General features: G+C 43.1%; 2 protein-coding genes across 9 annotated transcripts in view; one reads left to right on the forward strand and one right to left on the reverse strand.

Moving 5' to 3' along the window:
* The window catches only part of HCFC1 (host cell factor C1), a 120,707-nt gene extending 105,298 nt beyond the window's left edge, over positions 1-15,409 (reverse strand). For 7 of the 8 annotated variants that reach the window (XM_078769911.1, XM_078769909.1, XM_068098797.2 and 4 more), the window contains exons 1-6: positions 15,216-15,408; positions 11,136-11,284; positions 7,805-7,965; positions 6,754-6,962; positions 6,513-6,597; positions 5,704-5,810 (exon numbers count right to left, since the gene is read on the reverse strand). In XM_078769911.1, coding sequence (XP_078626037.1) covers positions 5,704-5,810; positions 6,513-6,597; positions 6,754-6,962; positions 7,805-7,965; positions 11,136-11,284; positions 15,216-15,375 — 871 coding nt within the window. In that variant the 5' untranslated portion in view covers positions 15,376-15,408. Of the gene's footprint in view, positions 1-5,703; positions 5,811-6,512; positions 6,598-6,753; positions 6,963-7,804; positions 7,966-11,135; positions 11,285-15,215 lie in introns of all 8 variants that reach the window. The other variant, XM_078769910.1, reaches the window with a different exon arrangement.
* A 554-nt stretch (positions 15,410-15,963) lies between these two features.
* Positions 15,964-24,931, forward strand: LOC137413520 (protein FAM72A). Its single transcript, XM_078769931.1, has 3 exons — positions 15,964-16,236; positions 22,761-22,838; positions 23,209-24,931. The coding sequence occupies exons 1-3, from the start codon at positions 16,091-16,093 to the stop codon at positions 23,231-23,233; spliced, it is 249 nt and encodes an 82-aa protein (XP_078626057.1). The 5' UTR covers positions 15,964-16,090; the 3' UTR covers positions 23,234-24,931.
* The last annotated feature ends 367 nt before the right edge of the window (positions 24,932-25,298 follow it).

Here is a 25,298-nt window from a genome sequence, read left to right on the forward strand (position 1 = left end):
TGAATCCAAATTGATGATCAGAGATCAAGCCATTGGAGAAGAGGAAGGATTTGATGTCAGATGTGATGATTAATTCCATGACCTTGCTGATGATTGGGAGCAGGCTAATTGGTCTGCAGTTGCAAGGATCTGTTTTTGCACTTTTCTTGTGTAAAGCGGTGATGTTTGCTGATTTCCAAGCAAATGGCCGATGACCTTGAGCAAAAGAGAGGGTGAAGAGAACAGAGAGAGGGTGAGATGGAGCGGCGGAGCAGGATTTGAGGACCAGTGGGCTGATGCCGTCTGGTCCAGTTGTAGAATCAGAATCGAGGTTTGACAGAAACTTCTCCACCTTGTCAGGAGAGAAGGACACGGAGTCCAGTAGCAGCTGGATTCGACTGGGTAAGGTTGGTTTTAGGGAAAGACTGAGTTGAGCCATTCAACTTTTTCACAGGCACTGTCAGCTGTGTAGCCGTTTGAGGTAAGAGAGGGGAAGGAGGAGGAACAAACACCAGAAACAGATTTGACCAGTCGCTACACAGGATTTGGAGGAGGGAAATAGGTTTGAGAGTTCAGTCTTGAGAGTAGAGAGATAGTGTTTCCTGGCTCTCCTGAGGTTCCGAGCTTTGTGGAAGGAACTGAGATTACCTTCAGTTGGATTTGCCCTCCATGAGGCATAGGCAAGTTGTTTAGGGCAACTGCCTCACCACAAGAATGAGTGTAACATGGACGGGAAGAAGAGTATGACAACTGAATGAAGACGAGATGGGATAAATCTGTGCATGAGAGAGAGAGCAAATTTCTTCGGAAGAATTCCCAGGATGAGTTGATGTCAGACAGTAGAGATGGGAGATCAGTCCAGATGATTGATGGCTGCTTGAAAACTGTGCCAGTCGGCCCGAGTGAAATGCCAGACTCGTCAACACTGAGGAGGCTCTCTTAGAACAGCCAGAGAAATGTTCACTTTAACAAGCAAATGATGAGATGAACCAATTGGAGCAGAAGAAGAACAGCAGACACATTCAGAGAAGTTAGTCAAATCCAAGTCGAGAAGAGATAATGTACCGTTGAATGAGATCCAGTGGAAATGGAATATTGAGTGGAATGGATCCAGTGGAAGAAGAAATGCGGGCAAGGGGGTTAACAAGGAGAGATGCAGAAAATAGGGCAAATGAAGAAGATTGTCATGGGGACCGCAAGGCTAACCCCCGCTCAAGTAGGGAAAATGGCCTTTAAAATGCATGTTGTGTTGTTGTTGTTGACTGAGATCCAGGTTGAGAAATTGACAGATTCTGTCAGTCCTAATGAGTCGCAGAAGTCCTTTGCTGAGATGCCATGGCTGGTGTGAGAAGTACCCACACCCAGCCCGCTAGCAAATGACAGTTGAAGTCACCACGGATGAGTGGATAGAAGTTGGTCCATGTTGCCAGAGAGATGTAAATGGAGTAATCACTGTTTGGTGGACGGTACTGAACACATATGAACAAAAGCTGGGAGCAGAGGGTAAGCCGTAGCCAGAGGTACTCCTGGGAGTGTGGTGGAGTGAGGGCAGTGCAAGGAGAGTGAGGAAGTTTTTTTAATAAAGAGAGCAACTCCACCACCAGGACAAGGCTTGGGTCTATCATACCGGAGGAGGGAGAAACCAGGGAGAGATACAAAGGAGTCAGAGACATCTTGAAGGATGAATGTTTCTGTTAAGCAGATGAAGTCTGGTTTATCAAAAGCAACCTGAATGGAGAGATCAGTCAGGATTGAGAAAAGGCCCCAGATGTTTGAGGCCCATAACATTAACGAAGAGGGAGAAGGAGCATCGGATACAAGAGGGAAGTGGAGGGATAGAGTAAGATGAGGGAGGAGAGGAGTAAGTAGGGAGAGCTTTTGACACTGTCGGAGATTGCAGAAGAGCTAGGAGAAAGGGAAGGATGAGGAGGACAAATGGCTAGATGGTGATGGGATGAGGCACTGTGAGGAGTAATTTGAGGTGGAGCAGAGCAAAGTAGAAGATTTGGAGGAGGTGGACAAATTCGTTGGAAGAGAGAGGAAGGGGGAGGAGGCATCTTTGTGGATGAGTTAAGAGGCAACTTTGAGGAGGAGGGGTTACCGAGGCGATTTGAAGAAGAGGGTGAGGGGTGTTTTGAAGGGGAGGGGTGATGGAGGAGATTTGAAGGAGAGGGGGTGATGGAGGAGATTTGAAGGAGAGGGATGAGGGGGGGAGTTTTGAAAGGGAGGGTTGAGGGGAGATTTTAAGGGAGGGATGAGGAGGGAGATTTGAAGGGGCATTTGTATATTTGAAGAGACATTTTGTATATTTGTATATGATAGACCTGAAGGGGTAACTAAGCATTTGGTCGGTATGATGGGAGCAATTACCTTAAAAAAAATTTTTTTGCATTATTAGGCCGAAAAAAATATATTGCTGGTCTCTGGTCAGACCAAAGTTCCAGAATTGATGCGGCGATGTGGGTTTTAAATTTTTTTTGAAAAGCATGCATTGCACATATAGGTGTTGTTTTTTTGTGTCCTCGTGCCTTGCGGTCCTCCTCATCTGCCGTGGCGCCGTCCAGAGAGAAATTAAAGACAGCCAATGGGACTGGTAGGCCTTTTTGTAAATAATGAACACAAGCTTAAGTTATTTTTAAATGTATTTATTCTGAAAATCATTAAGTTCTTCAAGCATATTATAGACTGCCATTTCGTTCTCGAGATCACCTCGAAGTACCATCAAACATTCCAATGCGTCGATCGCGTCAACACTGCGCATGCGCAAGTGGTCTGACAGGCCGAGGGTCTCCCATGATCTCTTCTCCCAGTCCACCAGATTATCACAGACACTTACAACTTCATGACAAACGAGATCGGATCCAGGCCTAACTAACGAGACCACCCGCAGCTCTCTCGGCCTTCTGGTTGCTTCACACGAACCCGACAAAGAACGTCTCCGTTTCAATAAATGACAATATCCAGCCGATTGGATTCATGACGTCACGGCACACAAAACTACTCATATCTTTGGAACGGCTGCTTGGATTTGGACAAATCGAAGACAGATAGGGGAGAACCGTGCGCGAACGTCGATACCAATGGCGACCCTCACAGACCCGTATTTCCCGAAATAGCGCGCCGGCCCGGCAAATACAGGCGCGCGCTGTTGTAGGTACCATTTGAAATTTGAAAAAAAAAATTTGTTGACGCGCAGGGACAAAATCGATGCGCGCGCTGACCAGAGACCGGAAATATATTTTTCTCGGCCTTATTATTATTATTTTTTGTTGTATACAAGATCGAGGCTCGTGAAAGAGCTAACATTAATCATACAAAAAGTCAAACCGACACATAAAACACAAAAAATAAGGGGAGCGGTAGACAAGATGGGGAGAGAGGGGGAAGGACACAAGCACAACATTTGAGAGCAGGGACATCGGGAGAAATGTGGGAGGGGGAGGGCTTGGGGGGAGGTGGGAGAGGTATAAAACATATGAACACTGCAAGGACTTCCAGGAAAGAAGTTGGAATTAAAAAAAAAAGAAAAAAAAAAAGTGTATTTGGGGTGAATTAGTGGGGGTAGAAAAGATCAAGGTTTTGGATGGGGGAAGATAAGAGATGGTGGTGGACAGCTGTTTTAAAGACCTGGAGGGAGGAGTGGGATTGAAGGGAGTTTGTTCCAGAGGTGGGAGAAAAGGGGAATGAAAGAGGTAGAAGAAGAAGAGGAGAGAGGAGTAAAGCAAAAGCTTGAAGAATTTTTTTTTTAAGCTGGTTAGTGAATACCTTCCCGATGAGAGTGCAGAGTGGAAAACGGCAAATATTGAGGAGAGGCCGGAAGAGGAAATAGAAATGGGGGAGGAAGTAGGGTGGTCGGGGTAGGTGAAAGGTTTGGAGGTAATAAGGATTAAAAAGAAAAGAAAAAAAGAGACACTAAACAGGGGTTTATAATTGGGAGGATATGAAAGAGAAACAAGGTGACGGAAGAAAACAAAAAGGCTGAAGGCAGTATGGAGAAAACACAATAAAAAACACACACAAATGTGGGCTCGAGCTAGGAAAATGGAGGCCTCAAAAACCCGACACGAAGAGTCCGACGAATACTTACAAATTGGTCCAAGTTTTAAAACAAAATCGAACTAGAAGCATGCAGTAAACACAGAGACAGCAAAATAAACAGCAAAAACTCGACAAAACTACCGGGAGTACTTATCTTTGAGGAATTTGGCAGAGACCCAAAACGGCCAACCGAGTTCAAGGAACCGGAACTGAAAGTCAACTGCAGAACCCTTCTGTCACTGTAGCATGCACCCGGCAGTTGATGCATTTCCCTGCTTTTCACGTCGTTTTCGCTATTTATTTCCATTCTGTTCTGAGTTCTAGCTCTTCCATAGACGAGAGCACTATACCTTGGATACAAACAAAGAACATTCCTTACCCATATCTGTTCTACCGAACCCCCTTTAACCGACAATACCGAACCCAACCATCTTCCTTGCAGATCACTTGTTTTCCTCTTCTCTCTCTCTCATTTATTCCTGTTCAGTTCTGTAGCTTGCTCATGTCCAACTGTTGCGGCACTGTCCGTATGCTGCCATTTTACTTTCTTTCCCCTCACTCTTCCATTAGCCAAGATTTTGGATTAAAAAAAAAAAAAAAATTGGTGTGTGTGTTTTTAATTATTATTCTCAGCAACTGTTGGTCTGATGGACACGAAATTTTCACCATAGGAGCGCCTCCTCCTGTGAAATATTTTAATAATTATGACATAGGTCACGTGGTACAGGCACCATCTTAGAAAAACAGAAAAACGTTACACATCAATATCTCCAAAACCGCTCCACCATGGAAAAAATTGAAATGCGGCTCACAGTAAAAACAAAAAACAAACAAAAAAAAAAACAGATGGGGAAGAGGTTTTGTTAACGATAACGTCATTGGTGCCTTAATTATGACATCATAATTCGACAAGGACAACGCTTAGTCTGGTCAGTTTGAAATTTCCTGAGCATGATCTATGCAACAATTAAATTGGAGGATATAAATTTATGACGTCATCACTCACGTGATCTGGTAGCCATATTGGATCAAAGAAAAAAAACCCTTCAAAAACAGAAGAGTTGGCTCGCACCAAGCTGACTGCCCAGGGTAAGTATTCCATGAATACCATCTAGTTGCTTTGTGTGGTAGTGGAATCTTACATTTTATTGACTGGTTGGTTAAGTTGTCAATAATAATTCTTTCCATCTTTGCCCAGGATTCAAAATTTGTGTCGTGTCATCTTGTTTCAATAATTTATTTTGTTTCAATAATTTCTTCTTGTTTCTTCAGCTCATGTACCCCCCAAGTGCTGTATTGTGCCGCTCTGGTAAAATCGTTTCGGTCCACTGGACGCTGCCCTACAGATGATCAAATTGGCTATTTTGATTAAAGAAGGGGTCTGATAAAACTGCTTGTTATCGTATCATAATTTTAATTGCTTGTACTAATTGGCCATCCATGAATCCTTCTGTGAGAGTTAACCCTCACTTGGAGGGGGTGGGGCATAACTAACACACACACACACACACACACACACACACACACACACACACACACACACACACACACACACACACACACACACACACACACACACACACACACACACACACACACACACACACACACACACACACACACACACACACACACACCTTTGTTCCACAGGAAACCAGCTACAGAAAAGAGGAGACTTTGACGCACCGAGATTGAAGCAGGCTAGCGTGTTGGTGCATTTCCACTCCTTCTCATGTGCCGCAACCTTCACATCCTCCAGTACAAGGGGAACCCAACCACCAAAGACGTACATCCTGAAAGCAAATGAGCAACAAAGAATCGGTAGCTTCACACTCATCCAGCCTGTATCAACATCACATTTCAGATCAACATGGAATAAGTGGCCTTGGAGTTTTTACTGGCTCTATTTTGGTCTTGCCTTTTCTGCTCTCTTTTCTTTGTCCAACCACTGCTCCTCCAAGTTGCATAAGTTCTACCAAAAGCTCCTTTGTTACCCTCCCCGAGTTTTAGCTAAATGCTCACCTCCATTCTAACCCGCTAACCCCCGCTCTAGCAGGGAAAATGGCCTTAAAATGCATGTTGTTGTTGTTGTTGTTGTTGTTGCTCACCTCCATTCATAAATTCCACTCCTCTCTCATGAGGAACTAACTTCCTGGGTCTGTTGTCTTGTGCTCTTTCCTCCTGGACATCAAGTTTGCTGTGAACACCAGGTCTCATGATCTCTCATATTTAATGCTTGAGCTTTACTAAACTGGCCTGAGACCCTGTCTCCCTATCATCCACAACTCCTCTATGCATTGCCGTGGCGCATCGCTACACTGTCTTCCTGTTTCCCCTTTACCTAATTTACCTCCTCAACCATAGTTCTATTCTTCCACAAGCCTCAATCACCTCTCCTGACCCTCCCCAAAAGTACAATATTTCACCATTCCTAACAATTTTACGGCCTCTCCACAAATATTTAATGCAATGAAAGACGCCAGTCCAGTACACACTTGTTGCCAACAACTGTGGCAGAATGAAGGCTACGAGGAAGTGGTGGAGCACCTCCAACCACAGGTTTGGTCCACGTCAGGTTTTCTGTATCATACAATGTACAGGAAAGAGAAAAGCAAAACAGTCGTCAATGAAGGTAAATGTGCGATATGTGTAAAGAAGTATTCCAAAAAAAAGAAAAAAAAGCAAGAGTTATCAAAACATTCACATTGCCCAACATCATTGACCCATGATCCTCACCAACATCAAGGGTCCATAAATCGCCAAGGCGACAGCCACTCATTCCTCCATAGATGATGAGTATCGGATGCTTTCCAAGACGAGGCTGGAATACAACGGCTGTGTGGGATTCACGTGGAGGCGGGGGCATGCAGTGCGTCACAGGAATCTCCCAGCCATGGACCCCTGAGCCAGGCTTCAGCTCCAGAACGTAGAGGTCATTGAGATACCTGGTACGGGGTCAAGAACAAAAAACAACAGTAACGACCTACACAATAAATAACGAGAGCGAAATTGATGGCGAGCCATCGCAAATCCCCACGCTTCTGACCTCAAGCCAAGTTGAAAGACGGGAAACGGTTTCACGAGGAATAACCCAATATCAATCAATTTTGAGTGATTTCCCCCCCCCTGCCCCCATTTTGACCCCTGTGACCCCAAGCCCCCACCCTCATGAGTCCATGAAGCAATACTCGAGTCCATGAACTGAGGGTAAAATCTAAATAAGGAATGTTGCATATTTCATGCATCCCCCAATGTTGATGGAAACTACAAAGTTCGGGGAATATCCATTCAACTGTCTAGGAGAGAGCGTGACGGACGGGCAGACATTGAGACAGACCCGATTACAATTCCCCCCACCTCCACCCCTGTTAAAAAAAAAAAAAAAAAAAAACCATGGAGATTATTAGAAATTTAAATAGGATAATGTTTTTGTATATTTGAACTTCTGATGGAGTAAATAATGTCATTTTTTTTTTAAATGAAAAGAAAATTGTACCTACCGACATGCCTAACAAAAAGGTTTTTTGTAGGGGGGAGGGGGTAATGGGTGGGGGAGGAATTCTAGTCTTTGTGGAGGTTAGCGTCGGTCTGTGTCCCTGAGCAATTCAAATGTGTCAGTCTGTGTCAATGGACAATTCAAATGACAAGTTGTATCAACAGTGCTGCGGGAAGCAGAGTGAAGACGACGTTTCAAGGGTAAGCACATCGTTAGAACAAAAATGGATTTTTCATTTATTCTTAGAGTCATGACCTTTAACAAGAATCCACTATTACGCAGACAATGCACCTTGGAATGTTGTTTTTTGGATCTTCACTGTCATTGGCCAAACCACCAAAGAGGTAACAGCGAGATCCCACCAATGACAGGCTGTGCCCAAGGCGGGGACAGGGTGGAGGGCCATGCTTCGGTGGTTTGGGCTTTAACTTCTTCCATTCCCATCGACTTGCCTAGAGGAAGTAACCAGACACAAAAACAACCGCTTACCCAAAATGCCTTCACATACGCAGTCATTAATTAGAAACATTCCGTTTTAGAAAGACCACTAATCTGATGTTGTAGCAAGCATTTCATAAAGCAGCGATTATTTCTGCTGAACATTTTAATCTATACCTATAAAAGGCAAAAAATCTATATCGCGCTATGTCTCTCTGAATGGCCACATATTTTAAGTTACAAACACAACTTTGTGTGAGGGATAACATAGGCTATGTGGCAGAGGCCTCACACAGGGGGTGGGGGGTGAGGGGGGTGGGGGGTGAGGGGGGGGGGCAGAGGCAGAGGCTCTCTCTGCTTGTTCATATATAATTTTAAAAGGTTACCAAAATATTGCAAGGAACCCTCCAGTTATCATTCTGAACTTTCAGGCATGTCAGTTCAGTGCGGCTTGGAGGAAAACGAGGAAGTTAATTTCCGAGTCAAAGTATCGAAATGGCACCGAATGGGTTAATGTATATGAGGAGGGTTGGGGGCACAATCCCCCTGAATTAAAAAGCACGAACAGTTCAATAATGTACAGAACCTACCACCAGAACACAAGTGCAATGAAATGCTCAACAGACATTATTTAGAGTGAATCTTTTCATATAACTTGCGACGTTACTAATTCACGAAAGATGCAGCCGAAAACAATGACAACTGAATTCCCAAATTTAGTTTTGTGTTGTTTAAAATACGCTTTGTTGTAACAAAATATTATTTTGATCGTAAAATCTTCTGAATGAGATTTTTATGGAAAGGTGTAATAACAAAACGGGCAGTGTATAATTTGTTTTCTGGATTCTCACGAGCTCCTTACATCTTCAAGCACGACATTCCTGCTTCCCTTAGTTTACGTCTTCAGAACACACTTTGCAATACGAAAATCCTGGTTTACAAGGTTTGTTGACCAAAGCAGCAATGGGTGTCCTGTCTAAAATCCTTGTCAAGTGAATATCAGAATTTATTTTGAATTGCCCATGTAAACTTATATAATACGGAACTCGTCATGAATGGCAAGTGATCGGCCACGCGAACCTTACTTCCACCAACGAACATAAACGGAGGTTATATTTTCACCCCTCTGTTGGTTTGTCTGGCTGTCTGTGAGCAGGATATGTCAAATTGTCTTTCGGATTTTGAGATTTGGATCCCATATTTTTTTTTTTTCTAAGTGATTCTTCACCATTGAGAGATAAGGCCAAACCGATATAGAGCACAATATTTCAAAAACTTGGTGGATGAGTTGGGTAGATGGATGACCAGCACAAACCGATTAGATTTTTGTTAACGTCCGAATGCAAGTCCGGCCTATCAGTGGGAAAAAAAAACAACAAACTTTTTAGCCCTTTCAGGCAGAGTTATGTGCTCCACCGAGTGCCATTCTAGTATTCACCTTTCATTCGTTTGGGCCAAGTAATTTGTCATTTGCCTCCATCAATTTATTTGTTTTTCTTTATTTATTTGACCTTCAGAAGATAGCACATTCAAGCACATTCCTGGGCTGCCCTACCTTAGTCAGTAAACATAATTCCTTTTCAGAAACCACACTAGGGTGATGCCATTTCAATCTCCAATATGGGTGTACCAGCTCAAGTCCATGTTATTAAAACAATCGATATTTCCTTCAGTCATTCCGATGAGGTAATTTTTTGGATTCAAATTGTAGAAATTATAGTATTCCCAAAGTAGACAAAACATTCTGTAAAATATTTTGCTTGCATCTGTCATTGTGTTTTTCCTAACACATGTTGTCAACCCTATTTTTGGACTTGTCCATTTATTGTCGATCTGCCCTTTTTTCTTTCAATGGGCTTCGCTGGTATTCGACAGAAGGGAACATGTGGCAATCATTTACAGGCATGGCAAAAAGCAATTCGGAGTCCAATTCGACTATTTGAGTTGGGACGATGAATTGACTCAGTGTTCCCTGATTAGGCTTTCCAGCGAGTCTTGTGGCGAATCTGGAATAGAGAAATACCCGATTGAGCTATCGGAGCAAAGAAAGGCGAATCCGGAGCAAAGAAGTCATCACTGAGGTACTGTGAGATGACGGTATCACAGGGCCGGGGAAACACGAATAGTTGTACAAAGACAAATCCTGATGAGAAGAAAGAAAGAACATAACATTTTCAACTTTAAAATGTTGTACATTGTACTTTAAAATTTCCAACGATGTTAAACCAGACTAGCGCAACTTAAAGTGGATATTGCAACATTGTTACAACGAGGATCGATCAAAACGACTAAAACTGGCAACTTACTGTACATGTTTCAATGAGTATAATAATTATTAATCCATGATTTAATAGTTTTGAGTTTTCAAGAAAATTTAACCACTTTCCGAGAAGAAAGTTTTGGAGAGCGATCACTTACTCGGCTGCATTTTGCTCATGATGAGCTCTGTAATATCGTTATTTTGTCAACATTGTTGACTCTTCCACCAGCACTGAACGCAAGTGCAAGAACGGGAGACATTCCTGTCTGACATGGCTGCGCTGGTCACTCGGTCACTCTCACACCAAACTATTTTTATTACCTCGCGCTCACGAAGCAAAAAGCGAGGTCAAGCAATCGGTCGCATATTGTTAAGAGCATACATGAAAAACCGTTCAACGGAGGAAATTGAAACTTTACCACATATTACATGACCATTGTTAAACCGTGCAAAATTAGAATCATTGTAACCACTTCAGCCTTTATTGTGCTAGGCCAGTTAAAAAAGCAAAGAAGAAGAAGTACACCTTTGTGTTTCAACAATCTCCCAATTTATACTTTGGCGATCTATTCTGGCGTCCTTATCAGCCTTGCTAGTTATAAAAGCTGACAAATGTACTCTATATCACACTTTTCAAAGTATAATTTGTACACATTTACCTCAGAAGTGTAGATAGATGCAATTACAAATTTGCCACTTCGATAAAAACAAACAGATGAGTTGGCTCGCACCAAGTCATTCTCAAGACTGCGTCAGTCAAGTATTCTAAGAATACCATATACTTGTAGTTATTACAGTGTGTATGAGGTGAAATTGATGAGGAATGGAATTCTCATAAACTACAATTTCCCACTGACACGTCATCTCTGAACATCGCAACTGCAGAAATAACCGTAATCAATTTTGTGGACACTACATTCATACCTGAAGTTCATAGAGATCACTGCTGTACTTGCCATACTCCACCATGCCCCCAAAGACAAGGAGACGCGTTCCATCGCACACAAATCCATACGCAGCACATCCAGGTGGAATGTCACCACGAACTGCAGGAATGAACCATTGGTTTGTGGCTGGAAGAGGAGGAGAAAAAGTAGGGTGAGAACAATACTCGGGCAATATAAATATTTCAAACAAAGGAATCTTCTTATTCTTTAAAGGCCAAAATTATTCCCACGTTCTTGGGGGATTGGCCAGGGCAAACTTGGCCCAAGTCTTTTGCGAACCGGTTGGCTAGGCGTGATGTTCGACGAAGGTTAGTGCAGGAATTTGACCAGGGTACCAGCGAAATCTCATATTCTTCATGAAGCACACCGTGAGATCTTTAATGCCCAACAACTAAAGGGCCACACAGTGAACTCGGAGCAGAGAAGTCGTCACTGAGGTGCTGCGAGATGGTGTGATCAGAGCGCCGGGGACACACATTGACACACCGATACATTCGGTCGTTACTTATCCAATTTCAAGGAAACTTTACAGGAGGACTACGGGTTACGAGATAGAGGTTGTAGGGAACTCATTTGCCTCCTTCCCAATGGCGTTTACTGCCTGGGGCAGAATCTGTGTTAAGATAGCTAATAACGACATTTTCCCAACGCCATTTCTAATAACAAAAATAACTAGGACAGTACTCGGTAGAGAGCATAACTCTGCCAGGCTGAACAGTTTTACATTTAGTATCGCACTGATAGGCCGGATCTGGATTCGGACCGGAACCAAAATCGAATCGGCTTGTTCTTGTCGCCAAACCAACTCGTCCATCAAGTTTAGTCATAACTCGTCCACAACTTTTTGAGATATCGTGCTATATATCGGTTTTGGCCCTATCACTCAATTGTGAAGAATCACTTAAAATTTTTTATCTAATCCGGATTAGAATTTTCACCAAAATTGAATTAAGTCTTTTTTGTCACATACCCAATCCCTCCACCAAGTTTCGTCCGAATCCGTCCACAACTTTTTGAGATATCCTGTTCACAGACAAACAACCAAACAGACAGATGCACAGGGGTGAAAACATAACCTCCATCCACCTTCGGTGGTGGAGGTAATAACAACACCAATGATAATAGCATAATATTAACATTATTAAAAGACAATATTAATACCAATAATAGCCGCCCTCGTCAAGGGGTTTTTCCTCCTTGGACAAACACCGTGATAACATTAATAAATAACTTATCATGATGTTTTGTCTGGGCATGCCAACCAGAAGTAAAAAATATTATAAACCACAAACAATTATTATTACCTTTTTAAAAGCTGCTACTGCTGCTTAACACTGAACCGAGAGGGAGGAAACCCATCTTTCTTGAGGCATTATATGGTTATCGCGTTCCCCACTGATTAACGGACCTGAGCCTAATTCTACTTAAATCTATATGTCCGAAACATCGCAACATGACCATTCCAGAGGGTAACAACATGACACTTCCTGCCGCTACCACAGGGAGTGGGTGAATGAATGAATGAATGATCGTTTTGAGGCCATTTTCCCCCGCTAAAGCGGGAAAAAAGCGGGAAAATAAAAGCGGGAAAAATAATTTCGGCTAGTATAATTCGGCCTTGCGGGCCCCATGACCTCATGGTTCCCTTTTCGAGGCAGTTTTTATGGCCGGCTGCCCTTCCTGATGCCAACCCTTAGTCACCTCTTACGATGAGCAGGGATACGATGTACCTATTCTAAACCGGGGTACACACCAGGATCATTCATCCCAGCAAGCTGGTACTCAATTTGCCAACCTCGGAAGGATGACAGGCTGAGTCAACCCCCCTGGTGTTAATTCAGTGATCGAAGGGGATTCAAACTCAGGATCCTAGGATCCCAAGCCGGCACCCGAACCACTAAGCCAACACCAGGCTCTACCACAGGGAGTGGGTGTACTAGTTATTTTAAAATTTCTCATTTTTACCTCCGCCACCGAAGGTTGATGGAGTTTTTGTTTCACCCCTGTCTGTCTGTCTCCGTTTGTGAACAAGATATCTCAAAAAGTTGTGGATGGTTTCAGACGAAATTTGGCAGAGATGTAGTGTATGTGACAAGGACAAAATGATTAGATTTTGGTGAAGATCCGGATTCGGCTAGTATAATTTTTAAAGCGATTCTTCACCGTTGGAAGATAGGGCCAAAAACAATATATAGGACGATATCTCAAAAAGTTGTGGACGGATTTGGAGGAAACTTGGTGGACATGTTGTGTGTGTGACAAGGACGAATCGATTCAATGTTGGTGAAGATCTCAATGTGGATTCAGAAAGGAGAATTATTTAATTTATGAGTGATTCTTCACCATTGAGTGATCGGGCTAAAACCGATACATAGCAGGATATCTCAAAAAGTTATGGACGAGTTATGACTAAACTTGATGGACAAGTTGGTTCGGTGACAAGGTCAAGCCGATTCGATTTTGGTTCAGATCCGAATCCTGATCCGGCCTATCAGTGGGATACAAAACAAACTTTTCAGCCTGGCGGAGGTGTGCGTTCTACCAAGTGCCGTTCTAGTTCCTATTAAAAGGAATTTACCTAGTCTTGAATAATATCTTGGCCTGCATTGGTCCCTCCAGATAATTCCATGCACTTGTGGATGACCGAAGTGTGTTCCATTATCAACTAGAATGGTAGTTGGTACTCAGTTGAGTGCATACCCCCGCCAGGCTGAACAGCTTAGGTTTTCTATCCACCGATAGGCCGGATCCTGATTCAGACCTGAACCAAAAGCTAATCGGCTTGTTCTTGTCACTTACACAACTCATCCAAAAAGTTTTGTCATAATTCTTCCACAACTATTTGTGATTTCATGCGAAAAAAAAACATTTTTTGGCCAGATCACTCAATGGTGAAGATTCGCTTTAAAAAATAAAAAATAAAAATCTTATCCGGATCCGGATTTGAATGTTCACGAAAATCGAATTGCTTCGTCCTCGTCATAATCCCAACCTGTCCACCAAATTTCGTCTGAATCCATCCACAACCTTTTGGGACATCATGTTCACAAACAGACAGAGACAGAGGTGAAAAAATAACCTCCATCTACCTTCAGCGTAAGCACCCAGAGCAAGCATTCCAATGAACCGCTTCATAAGGAACGGCTGGCTTGGCAAGCGACAGCAAGCTGCTTGGTAATGCAACACACCCGCTCGTCCGGTACAGCTTATCCGCACTACTCCCCATACCCCACAATTTTTAAATCAGGGGTGAGTTCCATTACCAAGCGGCTTGATAGTGCTTGCCAAGCACGCCGTTCCTTATCGGCCGTTTCGATGGAGTGCTTAAGCGGCTTGCTAGCGCTTGCCAAGCATGCCGTTCCTTATCGACCGTTTCGTTAGAGTGCTTAAGCAACTTGGCGAGCGCTCTATTAGCAAATTTTAATGTAACACACCCCGAAAGTCTGAAGAATGCCCGTTTCGCTCGCAACATCAACAACTACGTCAAAAAAAAAATCCAAAAATATCGGAATAGGGAATCGCAGAGAATATAATTATACAATAAATAAAGAAATAAATAGAAAAAAAATGAAGTAAAAGGAAAAGAAAGACCGACGTCACCGACATGAAGAAGAAGAAGTAGTACGATCGATGTGACGGAAGAAAGGGCGGGATCGACATTGGGAAGTCGCAAGAAACAAACAAACAACAACAACAACAACAACAACAAGAAGCCCATCGAAATTTAAATTAAACAGCGAATATGAAACGTGAGAGGAAACTAAGCCGGACGGTTCGTGCGAAACTGAGGAGAGCGAGGGGCGGCCGCGGAAAGACACCGGCGATGAGGGAGGAGGAACAAGGCACAAGAGATAGCGAGTTTTTCCGGCCACCTGAAACATGGCGCCGTGCTTTGCACAAAAGCCTTCAACGCTTCAGAAAAATTCAGATTGCGATCCAAGTCGAGGACGTCAAAACCCCGAGAGATCTCCACCAAAGTGCCCGGTTCAAAGCTGTTGGCGCCAAAGCCATTAACAACACGCGCGCCATCTTGACGCCGCAGAGATGCATAGCCTACCGGTGTTGTATACATGGAGCTCGTCCACGATGCCCTCATTGCCACCACCGAAGACGACCATGAGCTCTTTGATGGCAACGGCGCGGTGTCCGTGGCGCGGCCGGGGAACGGGGCCAGTCGAACCGCTCAAGCGCTTCCAGCGCAGCATGGGAGCCGCCATTTTGGGCCTCGCCTTCCCAGAATGCTGTGCCGGCGGAAACAAGATGGCGGCGCCTTTTAAACAAGCTGGCAAAACCACTCGCATTCCTCACACATTTTTTTTTCCACATCGACGTTGTAATGTTAATTTCCTCATGAACAATGCTGTTATTTTTGACAGGATAATTGTTTTGATGCGCATTTTTAGAATTGCGCGAGGAAAAGTGCCGTATAATAAAAGCCGTATATTTGAAATATTATTAAATACGAGACGTTAAAATATTACTTCAATTTCAGTCATCGCGTTCTTTTTCTCAACCGAAGTGATTGTCAGAATAGTGGTCTTTTAATTTTATTGCAACGATACAGTGCGTTAAATCCCTTAATCAAGGCTGCAACCCTTACGCGTCTCTTCCTCGGTCCAGGGGAAGGGTTTGGCGTTTAGCCAATCAGTAATAAGCAGTCAATCAAAGTGACCAATGAATGATAGCTACAACGGACAACTTCCGGCGCGCCGCATCCAATAGCTGACGACGTACTTGTCGCTTCGGTAATGAGGATGTGAGTTGGGCGGAACGAGGCGGGGCTTATAGTGGATCGACCAATCGAAGCGAAGGAGAAATCCTACAGATGCTTCCTCATTCAATTTGTTGTCTTTGACCATTTTTTTTTTTTGTGTGTTTATACTTTTTATTCCGAAAGTGTTTGGAACTCGTTCTTTACAATCGACAGCGTACATGCCGAGATCAAAGTTCATCAATAAGCTGGTACTGGAACTCCGATGCAAGTACTGCGATGCGTGTTTGTCGCGCCGCGGGATGAAAGCCGTGCTGTTGGCGGACGTGGCCATGGAGCTGTTTTCCACCGACAAGCCGCCTGCTGGGTAATGCTTGTCCGTGCAAAAACACGACGTTATTTCCGTCGTGCCTTTAATGTAGGACAAACTACGGGTATTGGCAAAAAGTGAAACTGAAGTTTATATATCTATGTAAGTAATGTAGTTCTCATTTTGATGGAAAAATATATATATATACGATTATAACACCGAAAGCACCATGATGGGCTGAGATTCCAACTTTATTTTCCAATTTTGGCCCCTGATGTGATAACGAACGAGGAAGATCTAGACCGTCACTCGGTACGGTAGAGAACACACCTCCGCCAGGCACTCGGTAGAGAGCACACCTTCACCAGGCACTCGGTAGAGACCATACCGCCGCCAGGCACTCGGTAGCGAGAATACCTCCGACAGGCACTCGGTAGACTAGAGAGCATACCCCCGCCAGGCACGAGGTAGAGAGCATAACTCCGCCAGGCACTAGGTAGAGAGCATACCCCCGCCAGGCACAAGGTAGAGAGAATACCTCCGCCAGGCACTAGGTAGAGAGCATACCTCCGCCAGGCACTAGGTAGAGAGCATCCCTCCGCCAGACACTCGGTAGAGAGCATACCTCTGCCAGGCACTAGCTAGAGAGCATACCCCCGCCAGGCACCAGGTAGAGAGCATACCTCCGCCAGGCACTAGGTAGAGAGCATACCTCCGCCAGGCACTCGGTAGCGAGAATACCTCCGACAGGCACTCGGTAGAGAGCATACCCCCGCCAGGCACGAGGTAGAGAGCATAACTCCGCCAGGCACTAGGTAGAGAGCATACCCCCGCCAGGCACAAGGTAGAGAGAATACCTCCGCCAGGCACTAGGTAGAGAGCATACCTCCGCCAGGCACTAGGTAGAGAGCATCCCTCCGCCAGACACTCGGTAGAGAGCATACCTCCGCCAGGCACGAGCTAGAGAGCATACCCCCGCCAGGCACCAGGTAGAGAGCATACCTCCGCCAGGCACTAGGTAGAGAGCATACCTCCACCAGGCACTATGTAGAGAGCATACCACCGCCAGGCACTAGGTGGAGAGCATACCTCCGCCAGGCACGAGGTCGAGAGCATACCTCCGCCAGGCACTAGGTAGAGAGCATACCTCCGCCAGGCACTAGGTAGAGAGCATACCTCAGCCAGGCACTAGGTAGAGAGCATACCTCAGCCAGGCACTAGGTAGAGAGCATAACTCCGCCAGGCACTAGGTGGAGAGCATACCTCCGCCAGGCACGAGTTCGAGAGCATACCTCCGCCAGGCACTAGGTAGAGAGCATACCTCCGCCAGGCACTAGGTAGAGAGCATACCTCAGCCAGGCACTAGGTAGAGAGCATACCTCCGCCAGGCTGAACTGAACAGTTTACCTTTTGTGTCCCACTGATAAATCCGATCTGGATCTCGATCTGAATCCTCACCAAAATCGAATCAATTAGTCCTTGTCACATACCCAACAAAGTTTCACCTAAATCCGTGCATAACTTTTTGAGATAACGTGATGTATACATATCCATCTCACAATGCCTGTTGTTTCATATGCAGCCTGTGGCTGCTGGTTGCATCATTTTCAGGAAGCACGGCTGTGTCGCTGATGTATTGCCCCTGTTTCCAGTCATGAATGAATGAATGATCGTTTTAAGGCCATTTTTCCCCGCTAGAGCGGGGGTTAGCCTTGCGGGCCCCATGACAGTCATGGTTTCCTGTTTGAGGCAATGTTTTATGGCCGGATGCCCTTCCTGATGCCAACCCTTAGTCGCCTCTAACGATGCGCAGGGATATGGTGTACCTATTCTAAATCTGGGTACACACCGGGATCATTCATCCCAGCAAGCTGGTATTCAATTTTGCCGACCTTGGAAGGATGGCAATTTGAGTCAACCCACCTTCACCACCACCTTTTGGCGTCAGGAAGGGCATCCGGCCATAAAAACATTGCCTCAAACAGGGAACCATGATTGTCATGGGGCCCGCAAGGCTAACCCCCGCTCTAGTGGGGAAAATGGCCTTAAAACGATCATTCATTCATATTCCACCTGGTGCTATTTAACGCTACAACAGGGGGCTCAAACTCATGACATTAAGTTCTTAAGCCATCACCATTTGAAACAATTTATAAAATTATTGGATCCAGATTTGAATCTTTACCAAAATGTCATCGATTCTTCCTTGACACACACCCAATCTGTCCACCAATATTTCGTCAAAATCTGTCCATAGCTTTTTGAGATATCCTGCTTACAGACATATGGACAGACAGGCAGTGGTGTATGTAGTAGAGTTGCTGTCATATCTCACTGAGGTCGGGCATCAGTCGCTTTTAGAACATTACATGTTTTGTCACGTGTGACTGAGGAGGGGTGGGGACGTGCAGAAGCTATGTTGATAAATGTTTGTCTCCCTACCTAATCGCAAGCATCACATCAACCCACGCCCATGTTGATCTGGTTATCCAATCATGACGACAAAGGTGTTGCTGAAACATCAGGCTTAGGTAATTTATTTTTGTACACCGTTCCTTTCCTATCCCATCTCCAGGTGCTGCATGACGTCATCTTCGGTGCCCGGTGATGACGCGCGCTGAAAGGGAGTACTCAGTTTTCACTCCAGTTTCTTGTTTTCTTGCTTGTTTGTTTGTTTGTTTGTTTTCTTGCTTGTTTGTTTGGTTTTTGTTTGTCCGGGTGATATCTCAGCCATCCTTTGAGCCAGGAAGCTGAAATTTGGGCACAATAGTGAGCTCGTGCTTTGGCAAAACAGCATTTTTTGTTTTTTGATTAATCAATTAATTGATTAGTTACTTAATTATTATCAATAAATTAAGTGCTTATTTATTTCCTTTCTCATCTGGGCAATACCTCAGGCACCTTTTGAGATGGGAAGCTGATATTTGAACATGACAATGACCAAATGATTTGGCTATGAAGGGTATTTTTGATCTATTGATTAATCAATTAATCATTTGATTATTTATTGATTAGTCAGTTAATCAATTAATTATTTATTTATTTTCGATTAATGACATTTCATTTTTTTATTATTATTATAGCTTCATATGAAACACTGGTGGTTGAGGTATGTTATTAGACAATTATTGATTAAGAAATTATTTTACAACTATTGCTTATTGATTTTAATTATGCAATGAATCAATCAATTTATTGTACACCTCTCCCTCCAAATACCGTCTCCATGTGCCGCACGCTGGAGGATGTTATTATTTTTGGGGCATGTGAGCGGTGTACTTTGAATGTATCTGTACTTGTTTTATTTTTACATTTTTCTAATGCTCAGTGAGGAGCTTGTACATAAATCACATGCAGAATAATGTCAGTAAAAGAGATCAGTCTGCTTTTGCCCAAAACAATGCGCCACAGCAGGAACGAATCGCTCTCCTTAATAAGGGCTAAAGCATGTACTTTGGTGCTTCCTAAACAAACAATTCAGGTACATTAGCAGGAGTTATAGGGATATGAGTGGACAATAAATATATACACCATATATAATGAGGTTTGAACTTCGGTTCCCAGCATCATTCATGGTCATTTATGCAAAAAAGAGGCAGGGAGGCAATTGGAGACTATGTTCACAGTTTTTAGGTACCGGTATTTTTAATCAAAAGCATCAATAAATCTTGATCCATTGTTTCAGATGACGCATTGAAACTTGTCACGGATGAATTATTCGTTGCACAATTGTAATTTTGTGGATATGCGTTGTCGTCCAGCTATTGAACAGGATTTATAAGTTGGGTCATTCGGAACTGTTGTAAATAGCTGAATATGGATGTTTACAGATTTACCAAATGCAGCAAAACACGATTATAGACGTCAACAAGTAATGTGATAACTATAGCCTTGGAAAATTGATACAAGGACTATGTGATGACTCCAGTAGCCTTATGGGTTGGGAATGCTTTGCGTGTGGGGATAGTTTGCTGCCTGTATTGGGTGTGTATCTGCGAGTGAAATGTGTGCCACTTGATACTTTAAGATGGAAAATGCAACAAACGAATATGAAATCAGTTTGTAGACCTATTTCAAATCCAAAACATAAATGTTGCTTTTTTATGTTGTCAACATTTCTCTTGTTTTGGTTTACATAATGAGCAATAAAATGTTTCAACCATCTTCAAAGTTAATTTCTGGCTCTCAATTACCCCAGGTCTGTTTTATTTTATTTTATTTTATTTTTTCTCCTCCACACACCGAAGTTGGATGGGGCTTATGTATTCATCCCTCGTGGTCTGTGAGCAGGGTATCTCAAAAAGGTATGGATTCAGACAAAACTTGGTGAGCAGGTTGGGTGTGTGTCAAGGACAAATTTATTCGATTTTGGTGAAGATCCGGATCCGTTACTAGAACTTGAGTGATTCTTCATAATTGAGAGATAGCGCCAAAATGATATACAGCACGGTATCTCAAAAAGTTATGGACGGATTATGACAAAGCTTGTGGGATGAGATGCTTAGGTGGCAAGAACAAGCAGATTTTGTTAAGGTCCAGATCCAGATCCGCCCTATCGATAGGATACAAAATGTAAACTGTCCAGCCTGGCTGAGGTATGCACTCGGTACTGAGTGCTGTTCTAGTTTTGGAAGGAGCTCCGACACCTCCAACTGCAAAAATAATGTTTATTTTAAGCAAATTATGATTTACTTTGCAGATTTATGTTCCACTAATGGCCCATTGCTGCTAAAGCCTGTGAGCCTACTCCTTTTAATGTATCTAATCAACAACCCCTTCTCCCATTCCCTTCTGTCCCTCCACACATTTCCTTCAAAGTCTTCATCCACTTCCATTTATTCTCCTTTTCCCACTGCCTTCTTTACACCTTCACATACTTTCACTGAACCCAATCACTCACTTCCCTCAATCCCTTCAACCCCTCCCACTTATATCCCTTGTCTCACTACCTTTTCTACCCCTTCGCACCTGAGCCCAAGTTGTATTTTTAAGCTAATTCGGATCAACGGTGCAGGAGTGCATAGAAGTCAAACAAACAAACACCTCGAATGATCATGATAATTTCCAATGTCTATGGTTATCATGCAGATAATCAACATATTTTATCACATTGTAATCGGCACAACCACCTGGATTAGTACCACACGATACACTCGCACTATTCAGCCTTGACAAGTTGGACTAATTACGTACAAAAACCTTCATTTATTGTATAAATTACTCATCCCTTTATTTGGGTGGTGTATTGACCAGACCGCTGCCTCGATTGCTTCAAAAATTAATAAATAACCTGGCTTATGTACATGAGGCAAAAGCATGCCTACTGCTTATGTGCGCATATAATACATCGTGGCACAGACACAAACAGACACTGCGCATATAATAGCACAGACAAAAATTGTGAATATGAGACATTGAAGATATCTCAGGTTTTCCAGAAAACCAAAATGGCAGACACATCGATTTTCTTCCTGACAATAATTGTAGGTGGAGTCTCCAGCCAATGGGTTCAAAGGCTTAATATGCATGCATCTTCATTACTTTTTTAATATATAAGATAATTTGATAATACTTCCTGAAAAATATTGAAGAGTAAGCTGTTAATTCCATATACTTTAAATTTATTTTAGGGGGAGGGGATTTCATTCAATTGGGCTCATTCATAGAAGACATTGTATGTATTTTACGCTTAAAAAAACGATGATTCCACATGATATCAGTATACTTTACATGAATTACAGGGACATTAAGAGATAATTGACAAATCATTACAGTATGTATGTATGGGGTTCAAACTTTGGATCAAAGAATCGTGAGCTCTGTGCTCTTTAATTTTTTTTATTTAATTTTTTTGCTCTGAGGCTCATGAAGGAGCTTGTGTGTGTAAATTGTATTCAGGAGAAAAGCATTAGTAGACACTGGTGTACCTTTACATGAATTACACACTGGTGTGCACACATGGCATATGTGGAATTTGAACCTGGGCTCCCCATAACCACGAGCCAAACTTTCCGATGGGGGCACTACAGGACCACCCAAGGACATTAACTGTTTGCGTTGCTGTTGGCCACGATCGTGGCCTCACGGGAACATGCTGTTGGCCATGATAGTGGCCCGCATCATTGTTTAACAATCTGTATTGTTTGTTCCTATTTGTCGGCATGTGGGTATGTTCAGCCTGGCCTATTAATGATTGGATTTTAATGTATTACGTTCTAGCTTGTTTGCAAGGTTGATGTTTATTGGTATCGTATACTCCATATATTTTTTTTTTATACTGGAAAAATTCAGTGCTCAAACAGTAAATAAATCAATAGACAAATCAAGTGTGCATATAGGATTTGGACCTGGATTATTATTTTTTTTTTTGGTCACTTTGAGCCCAAGGGGGCTGAGAGTTGGGTGAAGAAAACAGTAGTTCATTTGGATTGGTAAGAAAAAGACGACTGATTTATTATGAGGCTTTTAAAAAAGTAACCTTTTACTCCTGTGAGCAAGAAGTGTTTGAAAATCCTCATAACGCTCCTATGTGCTTCTGGTTAGCCAATTGTGTTTCGACTGTGCTTTCTTCTACTTCACAGTGCTGTGGACTTTGTGAGCTCCACCTATTCCACTTGGACATGTTCCTGCAAGGTCAAAGACTCTGCTTGTCTTAAATGGTGGGTGTCACATTTGTAGACAATGCAAAGTCACAAAGATGGAACAAATTAAACGAGCGTACACCTATATTATCAAGTGTATCGTATGTCACAGTGCTTACCCGATACCTCAAATTATCACGAAGCTGTAAATGGATCCAATGCTCACTGGCTCTTTGTTAGGGTAGTACTTTCCTTCTGAGTCGATTTTCCATTGGTATTTGTAATTTTTTGATCATGTTAGATTTTTGTGTACTTTGTTTCTTTTACATTTTATACATTATGACATTATTGTGCTCAACAATACCAAAATAATACTTTAAAATAACAATGTGATTGGAGACAACAAAAAGATCTGTAATGAAATGGAAAACCAAATACTGCATTGCAGTCATCAGAAGGAACCAGAAGAATAAAGAGCAAAGATGGAGTTATCAGGAGGAACCTGGATAGGATTCGGGTCTCAGCTACTCTTCTTCGACCCCCCAACCCACACCCAGGAGCAGCAAAGTGAACCTTCCAGAAAAAATTCTGCAATAATTCACTTCTCCCCGAAGACAGATAGACAGATAATCATTTTAAATCATAGTTTTGTGTTTTAAGCTATTAAAGGTGGTTGAAGGAAAAACACGAATGACCGCACTGTGGTCACAACCTGTGACACAAAATACATATTTTTTGCCTCCTCTGTCCATTCAACTCCCTCATCGTTACTGTTTAAGGTATTGGTTAATTAATCTCTGAGGGTCTTCACGGTTTGGTTCAATATCAATTACGAGTCTGACAGACAGCTGGATCTGGTTTCAGGCAACTAGTGGACCCCCTCCGAACAGGAGCGTCAGCAAGGTTTATGTTATTACCATCTTTGGGGTATATAAGATTACAGTAGATCTAGGCTCAGGCCTCAAGAACGTCAGAGGTGTATTCAGTTAGCAACTTTCCGCCCTCCCGCTCTCTCTGCGGTAATAAACCTCTTGGTCATAAAAACATGTACGTGGTCATTCGAGGTATGGGACTTTGTCATTAAGCACGATGGAATTGGCTTTAAAAATCCAGCACAGGGCCGAATGGGAGAGGCGCGTATGGCGCCGTTCAAAAATTACATAATGCTATTTTTTAGGGAGGCATTTACGGGCTTGATTAAACCTTACTAATAATGTAACACTTGACCCAAACAAAGACAATGGAAATCTGATGCAACACAGCCGGACAGTTATAATCAGCAAAGGCCTATATCGGCCCAATGTGCTAGGCCCACCAGGAAACAAGATGGCGGCCATAAAATTTAATCTTGGCACTATGTTGGGTGGAGTCAAGCGACAGATGTACGTGTGGTCCAGCACCTGTCCGTCCAATGGGTGCACATTTCAAAAATAGGACTGCAGGTCTTGAAGCTCACTGGAGGAGGAGCAAAAGTCACTCAAACCCCTCGCAGACGTCCTGAGACCCTGATATTTTTATGCCTTGAACAAACTTTGGTACATCACTGGTGATGAAGGTTGTAGTCAAGTATCGTCGAAATCATGTGTGTAGTTTCAGGGAAGAGAGCAAATACCTGTTTTGGTGGTCAAATCCCCCACAGACTCCCCAAGACTCTGATTTTTTTTTTGAATTTAATGCCACGAACAATCTTTGGTACATCAGGGATGATAAAGGTTGTGGTCAAGTTTCATTGAAATTGTGTGTGTGTAGTTTCGGAGAAGAGAGAAAATGCCTATTTTGGCCCCCCCCCACCCCACCCTCCTCCTGCGTAGACCCCCTTAATAAGTGCAGATTTTGATGCAGTAATATGCCTTCATTCGGCATCAAATAGGAAGCTTGTGGCCAAATTTCATAAAAATCCTGTGTTTGGTTCAAGCAATAATGACGAAGTGTTTACGGACTCGCTCGCTGAACTACGGACGCTGCTCGATCGCATAAGCTCACCGGACTAAAGTCCTGGTGAGTTGGAAATCGACCACCACCAACAACAAAAACAACAACAACAATAGCCATTCGAAGCTCTTGTATGTCGCTGGTAAAAATGATGCCATTGATTTTTCTTTTCCAGCACAAATATATGTAAATTATGAAATCGGCATTGAAACAATCAAATAAATGCTCCATAGACCATTGTTTTTTTTAATACATTTTTTGTTGCATGCAACACTTTCATTGTTGAAAGCAACAATACATTAACACCCAGTATTCCAAAGACGATGTATTCTCAGTTGATCCTCGCATTGTACTTTTGTTCCCGCCTCTCCGACAAGGTCTGAGACGGGGGATAAGGGGCAGCAGGGTGGGAGTGGAGTGTGTGCGGGGGAGGGAGTTGGGGTTGGACATTAAAATGAGCTCCAACCAACCACCGATCATCTGTCCATGTACTTTTGTGTCGGTGATATTTCAGGAACCGTTGAACATTTAGCTTTCATATTGCAGATATATATTCACATGACATTTTCTCAACCTCAGATCACGGCTGTGATTGGCTGAATTGTG

Source organism: Myxine glutinosa, chromosome 1 (genome assembly GCF_964187855.1).
Source record: "Myxine glutinosa chromosome 1, kmMyxGlut1.1, whole genome shotgun sequence".
NCBI lineage: Eukaryota > Metazoa > Chordata > Myxini > Myxiniformes > Myxinidae > Myxine > Myxine glutinosa.